The sequence below is a fragment of the Anopheles coluzzii genome, chromosome 2, assembly GCF_943734685.1.
Source record: "Anopheles coluzzii chromosome 2, AcolN3, whole genome shotgun sequence".
Lineage (NCBI taxonomy): Eukaryota > Metazoa > Arthropoda > Insecta > Diptera > Culicidae > Anopheles > Anopheles coluzzii.
In genome coordinates, this window is record NC_064670.1 from 54401178 (window position 1) to 54419240 (window position 18063).

An 18063-nucleotide genomic window follows, 5' to 3' on the forward strand; every position below is an offset into this window, starting at 1 on the left:
GACACGACTGTTGAAGAACGACGTTCATTTCTATAGTTACCGTCAGTGTCTCTGCGATGACATGACTGTAAAAAAATGTAGTTTGAATGTCAATTGACATTCATCTTGTGAATCCAGAACTGCCTGGTGCCTTGGCCAGTGTGAAAATCAGTGTCTTCTTTCTGGAGTACACGAATTTAAAAGAAAAAATGTTACAAGGGAGAATGCGATGTAGTGCACTCGAAAATGAAAGTCAAATGAATGTCGTCGAATCAAACGACATTTTTTGACATGACTGTAGAATGAAAGAGTGAAAACTGAATGCGAATCATCAAACCGTGTCAAAGTAGGCAATTTCATGTCGAAGAACGTCACCGCTAATAACACTGCTGATGATTGCTGCTTCGGATACAGCGGCAGGAGCTACTCTACATCAATATGTCGCTGACGCATGGCAACCGAATTCATGAATTCTAATTCGAATACCCTTCCTCATGAAGAACGATATTTGCAGTACATTTCGAGTTTCACAAAAAAATATTCGGCTCATTAGTGACTGTTAGGATTCATTCATAATTTGAATTAACGGAATGAGGAACTACCGTTGTGCGGGTTTTTTGTTAGTTGGAAACGGATAGGATTATGTCCGTCAGGAACGACAGGTTCTAGAGAAGGGTATATAAGAAGTCTGAATTTTGTATCGTTCTCTTTTTGCACTGCAATGTCGCTCAAATAAAAACACAACGTAGGAAAACAGACCCAATCTTTTGGTCCCAACAGTGACAAATCTGCTGCAAACGCATTATGCAGAGTCAACACCATCTCAGCTCCTTCAACATTGGATTTTAAATTATTATCGAAAGCGCAGCAAGACGATCCAGAACTACAGAAGCTACTTGCTGATCGAACTACATCAATGAATTTGCATGAATTTAAGTTCATCTATTTCAACTCTCGTCTCGTCGGAGACGTCTCCGGCTTCGTCAGATCTTGTATCGGTTGCCAACGACCGACAATCCATCCGCATTAATCTGCGGCGCGCAACGAATTCGAGCTTCTCAAAAGTCGTTTCCGTCACGTTCATATCGATTTGGTTGGACGAGTTCCGACGTCGAACGGAAAGTGGTACTTATTTTTGTACTTTTAAAATGGTATGGATTTATTATCTACCATGTAATATAATATATAAATTAGTACACTCATACAACAATAACAAACGGGATTGAAATACGTCCGTCGTACGGGCCGGTCGGGAGCGAAGAGGCCGAAACTTGTCACTCTCTCGCTGATAGCGCGTATCATCGGGAGTGATCGGCTTATCCGTCAACCGATCGGCAATCGCGACACAGGGTGATCCCAACATCCCCCCTCTTTAATCACGCTGGTACGACTCCATCCACTGCGGTTGTCTTCGAGCTCGCGAAGATCGGCGTAGAGGCTGTACCGGCGATGGTGATCCGCTATCTGCTGTTTCAAAACCAGGGGATGCAATCGTTTCCATACCCATCTCTGACAATGGAGAAGTGCATAACAATGAGCCGGACGACGGTGACGATGACGATGACGATGACGATGATGACGATGACGATGATGACGATGACGATGATGACGATGACGATGATGACGATGACGATGATGAAACTGGCGATGACGATGATGATGATGATGATGATGACGACAATGAAGCTGGCGATTGTGTATCTGCATCGGAATGACATTCATCCAGTAAAATGTCTAAGGCAATCAAAGTCTGCTTAGCATACGGCTGTAAATACTGTGCCTTAAAATCAGTCTTGTTGTTCAATCGCGGCCGTAACTGGTTGATGTGTGACCGCCAACATTTACCAGCAGAATTCACCACTTGGTACATCACTTTTCCAATTCGCTTATCAATAATAGCTGGCACCCAACTCCAGGTGTTGTAATGATGTTTCTTCGCATACACAGATTCACCAATGTTAAAACTTCTGGTTGAAAACTGTCCATCATCTTGATAAGGTGAAGCTTTTACAGGTGGGCGCAGCAGCTCTAGGCAAGTACGAATCTTACGACCAAACATAACTTCTGCCGGTGTTTTCATGCCTTCCAACTGCTTATTAGGTGTACTTCTATATGTTAAAAGAAACATGTCCAATGCTTCCTGCAACGACACCTCTCCCACCTTAATCTTTTTTAACGCTCTTTTAAACGAGTCCACGAACCGTTCAGCCTGGCCGTTGGACTGCGGGTGGTACGGGGCAGTTCTGATGTGTTCAATACCATTGGTGTTACAAAAATCAGCAAATACTATGCTCGTGAACTGCCTTCCGTTATCGCTTACGATTGTATTTGGCATTCCCAGTCCTGCACACAATCGTCTCAAAATAGCAACAGTTGCAGTAGCAGATATTTGTGAGGTGGGTACAATCTCTGGCCATTTGGAATGTGAATCAATCACTAACAGAAAATACATGTCTTCAATTGGCCCAGCATAATCAATATGTACCCTCTGCCAAGGTGCATCCGTTGTTTGCCAAGGTACCGGTGAGCTTAGATTTGGAGACTTAGCCGCAGAAGCGCACGATTTACAGCATTTCACCATATCCTCAATATCTGCATCTATGTTTGGCCAATATACATAGCTTCGTGCTATTCCTTTCATGCGCTCAATCCCCGGATGTCCTCGGTGCATCAACTCAAGTACATGCTGTCGCTGCGACAAAGATATGATTAACTGGTCTCCAAAAATAATGCAATCCTCAATTGCCGATAAAGAGTCACGTCGCGCGTGAAATTTTTTAGCTCACGGCCTTCTAGCCTCTTTGGCCATCCATTCTGGATGTACTTTAACAACACCCGAAGCACAGGGTCTTTGCGCGACTCGTGCACAACGTCTTCAAAAGCTAGCGGCAATATCCTCGCTGCATTCTTTACTAAAGCTCCTACGTCGCTCTCAAGCTCGATGCTGGCAATTACAAAGTCCTGCTCAGGTTTTTCGTGTCGATCCATTAGACGAGAGAGCACATCAGCATTTCCAAATTTATCAGTTTGAACATACTCGATATGAAAATCGTAAAGTAACAACGTCAAAGCGAAACGCTGCAACCGATTCGCGGTGTATGTTGGTATCCCCTTTTTAGATCCAAATATTCTTAGTAATGGCTGATGGTCAGTTAGTAACAAGAAATGTCGCCCAAACAGCATTCGATGAAACTTCGTGACGGCAAAAATAATGGCCAAGCCTTCACGATCAGGCTGACTGCATCGTTGTTCCGTTGCTGTGAGCGCTCTCGATGTATGTTGGACCACTTTCATTCTTCCGTCAGGCCACCTGTGTGATATTGTAGCTCCAATGCCTACCGAAGAAGCATCCGCTGAGACTACGATTTCGAGCAATGGGTTATAATGAGTCAGCAAAAGGTCCGAAGCCAAAATCTTCTTAAACTGCTCAAAAGCATGCTGACATTGTGGTGTCCATTTAAATAATCTCTCTTCCTTCAGCAGCTCGTCCAGAGGCTGCCGTAACATACGCATGTTGTGGACAAATTTTCCGTAATAGTTGATCGCCCCGAGAAACGATCGCATTCCCGGGACGTCAGTCGGAGGCTGGAGCTTAATGATGGCAGTAATCTTATCAGGGTCTGGCCGCAACCCTTTTGCATCCAACAAATGGCCCAAATATTTAATTTGGGGCTTCCGAAAACTGCATTTCTCTGCACGTAAAGTAAAACCGTACTCTTGTAGTTTATCTAACACGGCATGAAGATTACGATCGTGCTCTGCCATATCTTTTCCTCCTACAACAATATCATCCAGATACACAGCTACTCCAGCCAAACTGCCCACCATTGTATCCATTAATTGCTGGAACGCTCCCGGCGCAGCTTTAACACCTGGTGGCAATCGGTTGTATCTGAATAACCCACGATGTGTGTTTACTGTTAAAAAATCTCGACATTTTTCATCTACCTCCACTTGCAGAAATGCGTCAGAGAGGTCTAATTGGCTGAAAACTGCACAATTGCTCAAGCTCGCGAAAATATCTTCTGGCACAGGTAACGGGTACTGTTGTGTCATTAGCGCATTATTAAGGCCTGTGGAATAGTCACCACAGATCCTTATACTACCGTTTGCCTTGCGCACCACCACTATTGGAGCGGCCCACTCTGAATACTCCACATGTGTGATTACCCCTTCATCCTCTAACCGCTGAAGCTCATCAGTCACTGGCTGTAACATAGCGTACGCAACAGGTCGCTTGGGGCGGAACACAGGGGAAGCATCATCCTTCAATTGAAGTTTAACCTGTGTCTTTATACAACGCTCGAGCCTATCAGCAAATAAATTGATGCCAGATACCGACCTTTGCTAACCATAAATACACATCGCGGCTTATATTATTACAATCGCCTGCCGCCCAGCATCAAAATAGCTCCTGCAGCATTCCAGCAGCTAATAGACACCATGCTTGCTGGACTAAAAGGAACATCCGGATATATGGATGACGTAATCGTTGGTGGCAAAACGGAACGCGAGCACGATGAAAATCTGCTGAATCTATTCCGCCGAATACAGGAATTCGGATTCACTATCCGTGCAGACAAATGTGCGTTCAAAATGCAGCAGAAAGAGTATCTGGGTTTCATCGTCGATAGTCGTGGCCTTAGACCAAACCCAGCAAAAATCGACATAATTCAGAAGCTGCCAACACCAACAAATATCAGCGAGGTACGTTCATTCCTAGGCGCGATCAACTACTATGGAAAGTTCGTTTCGAAAATGCGCGACCTACGATACCCGCTAGATATGCTATTGAAAGACGAGAGCAAATTTTTATGGACTCGGGAATGTGATCGAGCCTTCAGCAAATGTAAGGAAATTCTCTCGTCCGATTTACTGCTGACACAATATGACCCGAACGCCGAAATTGTGGTATCTGCAGATGCATCAGCAGTTGGACTTGGTGCAACAATTAGCCATAAATACGCCGATGGCTCGATAAAGGTTGTACAACATGCATCAAGGGCGCTAACGCAAGCCGAAACAAGGTACAGCCAAATAGACCGCGAAGGTCTTGCCATTATTTTTGCGGTCACTAAGTTCCACAAGATGCTGTATGGTCGTCATTTTTGCCTGCAGACAGACCACCGTCCACTAGTAAGAATCTTCGGCAGTAAAAAAGGTATTCCGGTTTACACGGCAAACAGACTGCAACGATTCGCACTGACCTTGCAGCTGTATGACTTCAGCATCGAGTATGTTCCCACTACTAAGTTCGGTAACGCCGACATACTATCGAGACTGATAAGGGAACATGCCAAACCGGAACCGGAGTACATCATAACCAGCGCCGAACTCGAGGAGGATGTAAGTTTTGTAGCAACAAATTCCATTAATGCATTTCCTCTTAATTTTAGAGACGTTGCCAGAGCTACAAATACTGACGCAGTCTTGAAGAAGGTTCACCAGTACGTCATGGAAGGGTGGCCTCGAAACCTGAGCTACGGTGCAGACCTGGCACGCTTTTTCAATCGAAGCGAAGCCCTTTCTTCGGTTCGAGGATGCATTTTGCTCGGGGAGAGGGTAGTGATCCCTACCAGATTACGCGAGAAATGTCTGAAGCAGCTACACGAAGGCCATCCCGGGATGCAAAGGATGAAGGCACTTTCCCGGAGTTATGTATACTGGCCTAGCTTGGATGAGGACATTTCCGAGTGCGTTAAGACTTGCCATGCATGTGCGGTAGCCGCAAAATCGCCTCCTCATACGAAACCATTATCCTGGCCAGCCACTAAACAGCCTTGGGAAAGAATTCACATCGATTATGCAGGGCCCATTAATGGCGAATTTTATTTGGTGATAGTCGACGCAAATACTAAATGGCCAGAGGTTATAAAGGCAAATTCAACATCGACCGCTGGAACAATTGCTATTTTGAGAGGCGTATTTGCTCGTTTTGGTTTCCCCATTACACTTGTGAGCGATAACGGGCCGCAGTTTTCGAGTACTGCATTTACCGATTACTGTTGTAGCAAAGGCATACAACATGTTACAAGCCCACCGTTTCATCCACAGTCGAATGGGCAAGCAGAACGTTTCGTCGACACCTTTAAACGGGCGGTCAAAAAGATAGAAGAAGGTGGAGCGTCCCACGGAGAAGCTCTCGATATTTTCCTCCAAGCGTACCGATCAACGCCCAACGCCGCTCTCGAAAACCATCGCTCGCCTGCAGAGGCAATGTTTAATCGAAAAATAAGAACAGCGATGGAACTGCTAAAGCCTCCGCCGACCACTGAAACGCTGCCTGAACATGGAACATGGTCGGGGCTTCAAGAGTGGTGATTGCGTTTACGCGAAGTGGTATTCGCGCAACTCTTGGAAATGGGTTCCCGCGCAGGTTGTTCGCATTATAGGGAATGTGATATATGAGGTTAAGACGGATGACGGCCGTATGCATCGCCGTCACGTAAACCAGCTGCGGAAACGGGACATCGGCAGTTCAGAGCAATCAACTAATCTCGCGGCTCGTACGCAATTGCCGCTAGATCTGCTCATCGAAGGACCAAGAGATGTCGTGCCAGTTGAGCACCCTACAGTGATATCCTCACCGCTCCTACCATCATCATCCGACGGGGTCCGTGGTATGACCTCCTCACCGCCGTTACCATCTCCACGACCAGTACCTGTCCAACGAAGAAGACGTCAGCAGCCGGTACAATCGCCACGCCGGTCCAACAGGTCCAGACGATTCCCGCGTAGGCTTGATGGGTACCTGCTGCAATAAAAAGGGGGAGATGTTATGGGCCAACCTGATGATCCCGTAGATCGCTACCGAGGACACTCATCGGGCGTAGATCGAAGTGTGTGTGCGATCTATCGGGAGGTCAGCGAACGCGCGCTCGGCACGATGCGTGAGTGCCGATCGAGGAGAAAGATATGGCGCGCGCTTGAGAAAGGTCGTGGAACAAAGTGGTAGCAAAATTGTTTACGAGTTATTAATAATAAACAAAGACTTTCCAATCCCATCGTTTTGAAGGAAGTAACGCGTTAACGTTTCTTAGCGTTCTTCGAAAGAAAACGAAAATATAACACTAAGTTGGCGAGATGGTGCAAAAATATTGATGCGGGACAACAGAAACTGTGAGTCGATGGCACCGTTGAGAAGACCACCGATGAAAAGGCACTGTGCGTTAAAGGGTTTTCCAGGGGGTTCTCATAGTTGTAGGATACTTCCTAGACTTTTTCTTATGGGAAGTGAACTTCATATGATGGAAATTGGACTCTATGGCACTCTTTTTGGGCAGGTTTCTTGGAAATTCCTATTTCAGTTGGATTTGTGAAATTTATTGCACAGCATAGGCAGTTGTAACACCAACACCAAAGTCTAACACCTGCATTTGCTGAAAGTGGGTACCTCCCTCAGGAGAATGAAATTGTTGTGGGCAGCCGTGCCGACCCCTGGACTTGCCGTTGCAGTTGCGCTGCCACCGGTCAACGTCCAGGAGGACGACAGTGTGTCACGCACACTGTCGCACACACTAAGCAGCGCAAGGCTAAGTGTGTGCCGAGCGCCGAGCAGAGTGTGTTAGCGAGCCGATCGAGCAGGAGCTCTCGGCAGGGGCTCTCGGTGCGGCTGGTGCGCGGCCCCCGTACAGTATACGTTTCATTGTGATTGTTAATTGTGTTGTATTATTTATTTTGTATGAGTGTAAATAAAATATTCAAAAACAAAAGTGCAGAACATAACAGAAATACAGCTGCATTTTTGGATACACACCATCAGACCATTACGTTTGCGCCAGGAACAAGAACAACTCAAGGCATTCTTGTAAAAAACCGTAACTTGATGGCTGGCGAACTGCAGCAAAAATTGTGGCATCGTCTGCGTAAACGATGATACTACCAGGAGGTAGTGCGAAAGTGACATCATCCATAAATATGGTGAAGATATGCTTTGCTGAACCTACTGAACCTATCGTACTTGTTGTATTTTTGAATCGATTCCGGCCTAGCTGCATCCCATTCCGGGTCGATCCGTTAATGTAGTCGTATGACCCATCACTACCGCATGCTCTTCAACTCTTACGATGTCTCTTGGACTTTCGATGAAAATGTCTAGCGGCAACTGGGTATGAACTGATAGCCTAACTTAGCCATTCTGTCCACCTGACCATTCAGCAATAGCAATCGACGGCTTTCGTATGATGTGTGCGTGGAAGGATGTGCGTGAGTTACGAGATCGCTGATCAGAGGATCGAAAGAGAGAGTTCGAAATAGAGGGAGCTAAATCACAGCACGCATGCAGTGATGAGTTTCATTCGTGTGACTGAGCTAAAGCAAATAGGATCAAACGGGCTCGTGCTGATAATAATAAAGTGTTGTGGCTCATTTCTAGAAAGCCGCACTAGAACAGACGGCGAAAGTTTATCAAAGAGTCTTGAGCAAAGGTCTTGCTGGTAAATTACAACATAGTTAATTTCAATTAATGTGATGGATATTAAGGTTTCCTCATCTACCAACAGCATGAAAACAACATAATGACTATAATTATAAAATATACAATATATTTCCCTGTCCATTGTCCGCTATGGAAAAACAAATTTTGGATTGTTCTTGTAAAAGCACTGCAACAGTATTGCGGCCGCCTCACAGTGGTCCTTAACTCCTTGGGCTGCAAATCAACAGAACAGAAGATGGCGAAAGATAAAACTTCAATATCAATGTGACAAACAGTCGATCCACCTCAACATACCGGCCGATTTGCAAGCTTCTAATCCGGCCCGAAACGCCGGCTTCATGTGGTCCGGAAGCATCGTGTCAATTTGTTTGAGCGATTTTTCGTAGTTCACCTTTCCCTTTCGCGCCACCTGCATAATGTCCAGCAGACAACTCACATAGCATTTAAAATCTTTCGTATCAGCAAACACACCACGATTAACTGCATCTGCTACTTCTACAAGAACGTACAGAGTGTGTAAAGAAGAAATGGAAAATGTGGAAATGGAAAAAATATGAGCTTGTGGTTACTGAGTCGTATACCGTCGCGTGATTAATTGGTACCGTCCGATATTTTATGCTTCGGCTGGCAAACCTGTCGGAAGGTCCGGGCTGTTTTCTCCAACTGTTCCTGTGTGATGCTCTACAATGGATTGAAATGTAAACATAGACTAATTATTATATTGTCACTGAATTCCTTCGGATCAACGAATTTAATTGAATTTTTAATGCATACAACGCAAACTGCCATGATTGCGGGTCACGCACTGCTGTGTGCGGTTTAAAAATCTGCAACAACTGGATCACTACATGCCGTAATTTGAATAATTGACTACACTAATAAGATAGGCAGCCAGAATGCTATCGGATCCTCTGAAATTATCATGCCCCAGGATTGCACCGATTCTACCTTAAACAAAGCAATGTAATTGACTCTATGTCCTGAACCCCTGAATACCCGTAACTGTATCGTGAAAAAAGGCAAAGGACTCCCTGCGCTCTTGTAGTAGGCAATCAGCATTGATTATGTTATTATAGGTAGTTGTGAAATTTCTTATACATGACGCGTCGTACGCTAACTACATATAAAAACAAAAACGCTAAAATAACGCAATCGGCCTATTACTCGAATTACTCGAAAAACTCCTCCAGTTCGCTCGACCGACTGGTTCAGTGTAGATTCCCAGCACAGCATGGAAGCGACAGTGGCTCAGCTAGGGCTGAACAGTGGTGTTCCAATTCCGACGATGAGTGTGTTGATGCGTTTTCTGATCCTAAAGTATTACTCGCAATACTACAGCTTCTGCACGGTTGGAAATGATTTTCTCCAAGATGTACCATTGAGCAGGATTGTGCTGTCGCTATACGATCAATTGAACACCAGTATGCTCCACGCAATCGACAACGGCTGCCAAGCGTTCGTGGTTGATGAACAGGGTGCTGAACGTTTTCTCGATCTTTACATGCCGGTGCACGATTTGGCCCGCCAGCGATCGTTGGACAAAAGCTTGATCCTCCTGATAGCGAAGCGAAACCAAACGCAATTATTAGATCGTATGCGAGTGCACGAAGCATTTCGCGGTAAGTGGTGTTACTTGATGTTGAACCATTCGGACTGTGCGATAACAACTATTGACGTTTTTCTCGCCCATGCAGAATTGGCGAACGTCCTGATCGTAGTGTACGATGAGCAGGAACGGCCTACTAATATCTACAACACCGTCGTCGATATGTCAGATGTACTTGAGCGAAGCGTGAACGTTGCTATGGAGCTAGTCGCGGTAAAATGGACCAGTTGGAAGAATCACTCTTTTTTCCCAGACAAAGCCAGAGATCTAAATGGTTACATGTTGCGAACGTCCATGTGCAACTATTTGCCGTTTACGGGCTATGAGCGATTGGTAGGTAAATGAGCGGTGAGGTTAGTGGAAAAATATGCTGATTGTCTTACTTAACGACCTTTTGCAACAGGAACAAGAAACTGGCAATGCCTTCGATTCCGCGACAGGCAAGCGATCGATATGGTTGGATGGCACAGAACTACAGCTCCTAGTTTCGTACTGTGAGCGTCGTAATTGCAACATTATGGTGTTCCCAGGTACCTACTCAACCTCTCCGTCGACCACCTGTATGGTCCAATGCTCCAGCGCTGATCAATTGTTACTCTCTTTCACCAAACCGCCACAGAGGATGAAGACGAGTGGGGCGATGTGTACCCGAATGGTACCGGAATTGGTCTGATGGGCAGTGTGGCCGAACGACGCACAGACATTGCCTTTGGAGCATTCTACCTTTGGTTCAAGCCGTACAACTTCTCCTCCTATACCGCCACCATCAGCCGATCTGGAGTGACCGTGCTCGTGCCGAAACCGAAGCTGCTACCGCACTGGCGTACCCCGTTTCTTTCCTTCTCATGGCCACTATGGATTGCCGTGATGGTCACATTTCTTGTTGGCATTATAGCTACTTGGTTGGCGGGTACGGTGCGTCTTCGATTGTTGCTACTGTCCGCTCCAACCGATCAGCCGTGGACTGGTCGATCAGATCTGATTTCTGAGCAGCATACGCTGAGCGATGCCGTGCTTATGATGGTTGGCTTCTTCGTAGCACAATCATCGCCCATTCGAACTGACCTATGGTCGTGCGTGTGCCTGTTTGCCTCGTTGCTGCTGGCCGGATTTATGGTAAGCAATTTGTACAGTGGCGGACTTGCCAGCGTTATGACGGTTCCGAAGTACGAAAAATCGATCGATACTGTCGTTGACTTTGCGGCGACCGGCATGAAATGGTTTGGTCCCACGCCGTACTGTTTGGAGGAGATTTGGAACGCGTCTGAGGTAAGAGCAAATTTCGTGCTGAAGTTTTTAGAATAGTTTCCTTGCGGTACAGTTTCTATTTAATGACAGATCGATCATCCAACTAGCCTCACTTACAGCAAATTCAAAAGACCTACATTGCAGCCGGCCCGGAAGAGATGAACCGATACGCGCACATGGGCGGCAGCGGGTTTATTGTCGAGCAAGCGCAGCACGGTAATTTTGCACCAAGTAACTTTCTTGATCGGCAAGTTTCGACAACCTTGCAGCCGCTGAAGGACTACGTCTACACGCAGAACTGTGCGGCACTGATAACCAACACTAATCCGTTGCGGTCCAATCTGAACGAGTACATCCTGCGGGTTCAGCAGTCGGGTCTGCTATACCATCTCGGTATCCGAACCGCCATTCGATACCTGCCAACGGACGTGATGCGAAACATCGAGCGTTCGCGGATGCATCAGATCGACGACGGTGCGGTTAGGTTGGAATTGGGGCACTTTTTGGGTGCATTTTTCATACTGGGCTATGGGTTGTTGTGCGCTAGTCTCGTGTTTGTGGGAGAACTCTGGGGCACAGTGATGATGCGACGATGGAATGAGACGTTTGTAAGCAAGGCGAATTTCGTTACTGCCTACTGAACCCTCGCCGAGCAACTTTTCGGTTAAGCGTAGCTCTTGGTACATCAGGATGTGTTATATTAGGTGGTGAAGTATCGAAAGAAAGCGTAAAAATACATTTGGGAATACTCACGTGCACTAGCTGCGGTAATAATGAAAGGCAGATAACGCTGCAACACACTACAGATGCCAATATCGTTATGGAAGACATCTCGGGACGGAAATGAGATTGTTTTGCATAGCACTATGGCATGTTTTATAGAGATCGAACACTGAATATTGCACTGAACTGTCAATGATCGGAAGAAATTGATATCACGCTTGCTGCGATTACTTTTCACTCAATTGTGATTGACACTAAACTGAGAGTATCTTGATGGCAAACAGAACATTTTAAATGTCACGAAGCATTTTTTTCTGCACCCATAGTTACTTTAAACAGTTTTGCAACGCTCACGGTTTTACACTTCGTCACTACAAAATGGTACGTCCGGAAGTGGTAATTAAACGATTGTCAGCATGAAGCTTGTCTTTGATAGCTCAATCATGTTAATGGGCGGTGACTAGACGTTAAAGATTTGACGACAGCGCTTTAGAGTGGTGTAATTAATTCATTATAGTGCGGAAAACACTCGATCGTAGGGCTTAATGAAATAGTGAAATTATATTGCTAATGTAAAATTATAGACAAATTCTGTGAGTGTTTACGACACCGTATAATTAACTTTTATTTGCAACTGTTTTTTAATCTAAAAAGTACAATTTACTTATACGAGTACGAGTATTACTTTCATTGTTTGCATCTGGAATCAATAAATACAAGTACCGAACAATACGAACACTGCTTTTAAAATGTTTTTTGGATAGATTTTTGCGATGCTGAATTAGCTTCAATTCCGCGCTGCTCAATCAATCAACTAAATTATTTACCCTGTCCAGTACTTCCCCGTTCATTGGTTGCACTTTCGCTATCTAAAACAACCGATGCCATTTTAGTACCGTCTTCTTTACATAGCAAACCCGGCACTGTGCTGGTCCCCGTAACGGTAAGGTGCCGTGTGGGACCAGCACCTGGTACACTCTTTCTACCGTAACTACTCTTTCTACCCGGTTTACAGTAAACGCTTCCGTGATACGACGAGTAGGCAAAACAACGACGGTCATCGGAGGCGTAAGATTTCTTTATCGTTTTCCGGTGTTCATCAACTAGAACGGGAGTGCCTTTGATGCTCTCTTGCTGTTTCATAGTTCCAGGATTAGCAGGACCTTCATTAACGTCAAAGTTCGTGTCGTCTTCGTCATCATCATTTTCGTTGTCTTCGTCGTCCTGATCGTTGTCATCCTCGTCTTCATCGTCGTCGTCATCTTGGCTGGCTGCGTGGAGGTTTGCCCGATCGAGATTGTTTAGCGGACATCATTTATCCCACAGACCGATTTCCTTCATTTTGGTTTGAAAATACCGTTCGAGAGTGTTGGCGCAGCTATCAGCGATAAATTTTTAAAAAAGAAGAATATTGATTAGGATTTTGATGTGAAAGACCCCGGATACGATTTAACTTGAGACAGGATCATAGTTTTGCAACATCTTACCGATAGTATTCTGTCTCCGGTGAATTGTAAAGACGACAATTGGTAAAAATACGGGCCATATCAGCCATGAACAACCGTCTGGTAACGTAATATCTAAAAAAAAAGTTAAGTTCACATGTCAAATTGATCATTTTGTTTGTTTGTCAGCCATTGACTCACTTATTCTTGAGTCGTTCATTCATCGTTTTGAGATCCATCGGGTATTTAATATGATCGTAATAGTCTGGCACCTCCGCCTGATTGACCGGCTTCAGGAACGGCCATGCAGCTGTATGCTGCCGAACAGCAAGCAAAACTCCGCTCAGCGAATTGGCCAGCTTATCCGGGTCTGCCGATTCTTCTAGCGGTCGAGCTGTTCGCTGTGCTCGGAATGTCGGTCTCCATCCTACTTCTCGCAAACCCGGTATCGATTCGATAGGTATACTACGAACACCTTCCTTAAAGCAGGTCAGCCCAGGGTGAACCTTTTGCACTTCCTGCTGCCGCTGAGTGATCAATTCTTTTACGATCTCCTTTTGCTTTCGAATGACTGAGCTAAATTGCGTGTAAATTAAGCTGGGATGGAGTTCACAGTGCATGAGCGTTGCACCTTCATATTCTTTTATGAATCCTACAAAAAAAAGAAAATAAATTGTAATCAATAGAGCGCATTCATTTAGCACAAAAAGACATAATGAACATACCAGCGTACACGTGGCGCGCTACCTTGATGTCTTTGGAAAATCCTTGCTTCTTGAAGTAACCGATTGCAAACTCATCAGCGTACGTGAGGAAATGTTTAATGCCACGCTGGGTACTGTAGTCTTTCAAATGATTCATGAGATGCGTACCATACCCCTTCACCTGTTCACTGCTTGTAACTGCACAGAACACAATTTCTGTGAAGCCTTGCGAAACGAATGTTCTGAAACATATTCCACCAATCGGACGTCCTTCTTTAATTAAGGCTAGCGTTTTGTGTTTCCTAGAAATAAATAGGAACCATTAAAGTTTAATTCATCATCGGATGTATTGAAACAAAAGGCAAAAAGCCCAAACAACAACACATACGGGTCAAACACTAGCTGGCTGATGTACTCCCTGGGCATTCCTGGCAGCTGATGGGCAAAGACGCTGTGTAGTCCAAGTAACCACAGCATTGATTGTTTCGTTACCGGTTTGGTGAGCGAGTTGCCAACGACATGGAATTCGATTTCTCGCCGATTTTCTTCTGCCTTAGCCGCTTCATCACGAGGTGCGTTCGGTGGAAAGACGACCTCCGCCCGGCTGGAGTAGTTGCTGTCGTTTATGCGCTTCAGTGCACGCGCTACCACATCATCGGACAGATCCTCGCAGTCTGATTCCTTTTTGTAGCGTTTTGCATCTCCCATCTTCTTGCCTGTCCCCGACAATGACGATCCTTCGTGCTGGCGCTTGGTTTTGTGCAGCAGAAGCGACGACGTTGGCTTAAAGTTTGGCGACCAGATTGGCGAATCTTCGTTCACTACCTCCTGCTTAAGTGCTTCGAGGAATTTGGGCAGCTGCGTAAGCATGATACGTTTTTCCGGCGGCATTCGATCGCGCTCAATCTTACAACGCATCAGCAACTGCTGGTATACGTACTGGTAGACGGCCTTTAGCAGTGTGCGGCCGAAAACGACAGACGTTTCAAAGTGCCGCAGTGAACTGCAGAAAGCCGGCACGTGACAGAACACCAGCCACCGCGTGTAGTTAATTTTGTAGTTCGAAACATCCTCCTGGCTAACTAGATCCTGCCGCGCACTCGGTGCTTCAAAATTCCAATGATTTAGACAGTGCAGAAACGTCTTCGCAACATCGGTCATAGAGTCCAGTTCTGCCTGATGGAGATGACCATACCTGCCGAAGGGGACAATGGTACAATTAATGTGAGTGGGTTCTCCTTGTCTATTAGCACCTACTGTTTGCCTTACTTGTGCATAACGAAGTTGGTGACTGCTTTGGAAATCGAGGGCTGTTCAAACGGAGGATCTCCTAGCGGTCCTCGTATAACGGCCTGCGTACGTGTTAGAATGCACTGCCGCAACAAACGGAACAGATAAGCATATACCTTCTTCGTATCGGTATCCGTTTCCCGGAGCATGCTCATGTACAAATTTTCCACATCCACAATGGCCCCCAGCAGCTCGTTCATCTGTTCCTCGGTAATATCACCTAGATGCTGAATGTGCGTCTCAAGACTGTGCTTACAGTTTGGATTTCGGCACTCTTCAGCGAAATCGGGGCAATAATCGACCTCCACATCTTTATGGCGATTCTCCTCCGGCGTTTTCCAGCCACTGCAGCGGCATTCGTTTGCTTGACAGGACGAGTACATGGAAAGCTTGGTCAGCTTTTGATTTCTCGGTAACTGATAAACCTGTAAGGGAATGCGAGATGCACAGTATGTTAGCAGGGTTCACAACGGAATAGCTGCAATAGCTTAACAGGAACAAATGGACCTTCCGTACCTTTTGTTTGCGCATCATGATCCGCTCGATGCTATCCTGGCGTGTGGTTTCTTGCGCTCCGCTGCTGTTGCCGCCATGATTCGAGTCGGACTTTTCTTGCTTCACTTCGCCGTTCTGATTTTTTGGATTCTCACTCATGCTTCTCCTTTACAGTATGAATTGTTCGGTGAAAAACGTATCTGTAGTTCCAGATATCGGTCGATATGTAAAATTTGTGATTCGTGATTTGTTTTGCTTGGATTTTCTACGCCTGCCTGTCAAGGGAACGTCAAGTTGCACGGAACAAGATACATAGAGTAATGGTAGGCGCGTTTAAATATCTGCCTGCCAAAAAAATATACGAAAGTGGGAAAAATATAAAATGCAATCGCCCCGAAAATGCTGTAATTAAATTGAAAGATGTTCAACCTACAAATTGATTCATTGTAGCTTAAATAAGAGAAAAATAGTTTTTTTGCGTTAAATTCTGAATTTTTCACACGTGCTGTCTCTAAACCTCGATATTGTTGTTATTCAGTTGACAGTTTGATTTTCCAAAAGCCTCGTATGTTCCACAGATAATTGTTCATGTATTGTAAACTTTTTTGCGGAGTGGCAAGACGAGCTCATCTCACTGCTGCATCCGTTCGGTCGACCTTTACTCCGTACAGACAAACCGGCAATACGGCAAGCATCATGCAAGAGTCTTATCCAGTCATCGCAAAAGTCCCTACCCATATACTAACGTGGGGTAAGTGGATCGAAGAATCGCTTGGCGATCAGAAGGAAATCGTGCTGTGCATTACCGGTAACCCAGGACTGCCTGGTTTTTACACGAAGTTTCTCTCCACCGTATATGAGTGCTTGAACAAAGAACTGCCAGTGTGGGTAATAGGTGAGTATAATGTTAATTTGTATTTGTTTGCTGTTTTAAACATTATCTACTGCTGCTATGCCGCATTCCTACAGGTCAGGCGGGCCACGATGAAGCAGATGAAAGCCCGTACAAGAAACCGGTGCCCGCATTGAAAGGGAACGAAGAAATGTTTAACTTAAAAGGACAGCTACAGCACAAGATAGAGTTCATACGGAAGTACGTTCCCGAGGATATAAAAATTCATCTAATCGGTCACTCGATAGGAGCGTACATGGCGCTGGAACTGCTCAAAGTTCCTGACATAAGCGACCGCATTCAACATTGCTACTTTCTCTTTCCCACCCTGGAACGGATGGCCAAATCGAGGAACGGTTTCATAGTGACCAGAATCATTAATCCTATGTGGTGCGTGTGGCAATGGTTTTACCGAATGTTCGACATGCTGCCCTTGTTTATCCGGACTTGGATTATCTACATGTACTACCTGGTGGATGGAATACCAAAGTACTACCTAGGAACCGGTCTGAAGTATATGAATCCCAGCGTAATAGATAAAATATGGTTCCTGGCAATTGATGAGATGGAAAAGGTAAAGGACCTGGATATGGATACACTCATCAAGAACAAGCAGCGCATTAAGCTGTATTATGGCAGTAAGGATGGATGGGTACCGGTACAGTACTACCATGATCTGAAGCAACGTATCCCAGATATTGATGCTGAACTGTGCACCAGGAACTATGAGCATGCATTTGTATTACGTTCAGCGGCTCAGATGGGCTTTTCTGTCGGTGAGTGGATCTTAAAATATCGTGCATAAAACTTTTTTCTTTGTTGAGAAACAATGGCCTGGCCGTGATGCTTTATAATCAAATCAATCTAGATAAATAGTAACAGGTGGATGTAAAGTACATAATAACAATTTGATCTTTATTTGGATTTACTATCAAACTACTAGAGCCTGTGATTGTGGAAAGAAATGTTTTAATCAATATTGAAGTATTTAATTACATTATTTCTTTTGGCAAATTAGTTGTTTTGGTACTAGAGAATGTTGAGAAATTAAGTAAATATTTGCAATTGAACTATAATCCACCATGAAAGTGCAATCGTAAAAAATACATGACAGAAGGAAAAAAGCTCTTTCCCATACCGGGAATCGAACCCGGGCCTTCTGGGTGAAAGCCAGATATCCTAGCCACTAGACCATATGGGAGATGTGAGAGAGGGGATGCTGGAAAAAACTAATTTGAGATCAC

General features: G+C 45.1%; 4 protein-coding genes and 1 non-coding gene across 6 annotated transcripts; 2 read left to right on the plus strand and 3 right to left on the minus strand.

Annotated features, from left to right (window-relative positions):
- Positions 1-8500: 8500 nt before the first annotated feature.
- On the minus strand, positions 8501-12503 carry LOC120949173 (general odorant-binding protein 72). Its single transcript, XM_049605187.1, has 4 exons — positions 12024-12503; positions 9019-9097; positions 8711-8911; positions 8501-8629 (listed from the first exon to the last, which is right to left on the minus strand). Exons 1-4 carry the CDS (start codon positions 12099-12101, stop codon positions 8544-8546), a joined length of 444 nt encoding a protein of 147 aa, XP_049461144.1. The 5' UTR covers positions 12102-12503; the 3' UTR covers positions 8501-8543.
- On the plus strand, positions 9105-12003 carry LOC120961139 (ionotropic receptor 21a-like). Of its 2 annotated transcripts, XM_040384818.2 has the most exons (5): positions 9105-10035; positions 10111-10355; positions 10426-10552; positions 10642-11291; positions 11378-12002. In XM_040384818.2, exons 1-5 carry the CDS (start codon positions 9648-9650, stop codon positions 11909-11911), a joined length of 1944 nt encoding a protein of 647 aa, XP_040240752.2. In that variant the 5' UTR covers positions 9105-9647; the 3' UTR covers positions 11912-12002. The 2 variants fall into 2 exon arrangements, with proteins under 2 accessions (XP_040240752.2, XP_049461134.1); XM_049605177.1 differs by having other exon boundaries at positions 9105-10355; positions 11378-12003.
- A 90-nt stretch (positions 12504-12593) lies between the features above and the next one.
- LOC120949171 (histone acetyltransferase KAT2A) lies at positions 12594-16270 on the minus strand. Its single transcript, XM_040366250.2, has 7 exons — positions 15949-16270; positions 15412-15857; positions 14531-15337; positions 14164-14444; positions 13640-14090; positions 13481-13573; positions 12594-13371 (listed from the first exon to the last, which is right to left on the minus strand). Exons 1-7 carry the CDS (start codon positions 16084-16086, stop codon positions 13305-13307), a joined length of 2283 nt encoding a protein of 760 aa, XP_040222184.1. The 5' UTR covers positions 16087-16270; the 3' UTR covers positions 12594-13304.
- A 198-nt stretch (positions 16271-16468) lies between these two features.
- On the plus strand, positions 16469-17819 carry LOC120949172 (lipid droplet-associated hydrolase). The gene is made up of 2 exons (XM_040366251.2): positions 16469-16822; positions 16897-17819. Exons 1-2 carry the CDS (start codon positions 16516-16518, stop codon positions 17622-17624), a joined length of 1035 nt encoding a protein of 344 aa, XP_040222185.2. The 5' UTR covers positions 16469-16515; the 3' UTR covers positions 17625-17819.
- Positions 17820-17948: 129 nt separating this feature from the next.
- Positions 17949-18020, minus strand: Trnae-uuc (transfer RNA glutamic acid (anticodon UUC)). Its single transcript has one exon. It is a non-coding gene; the product is annotated as a tRNA-Glu (tRNA).
- Between the last annotated feature and the right edge of the window lie 43 nt (positions 18021-18063).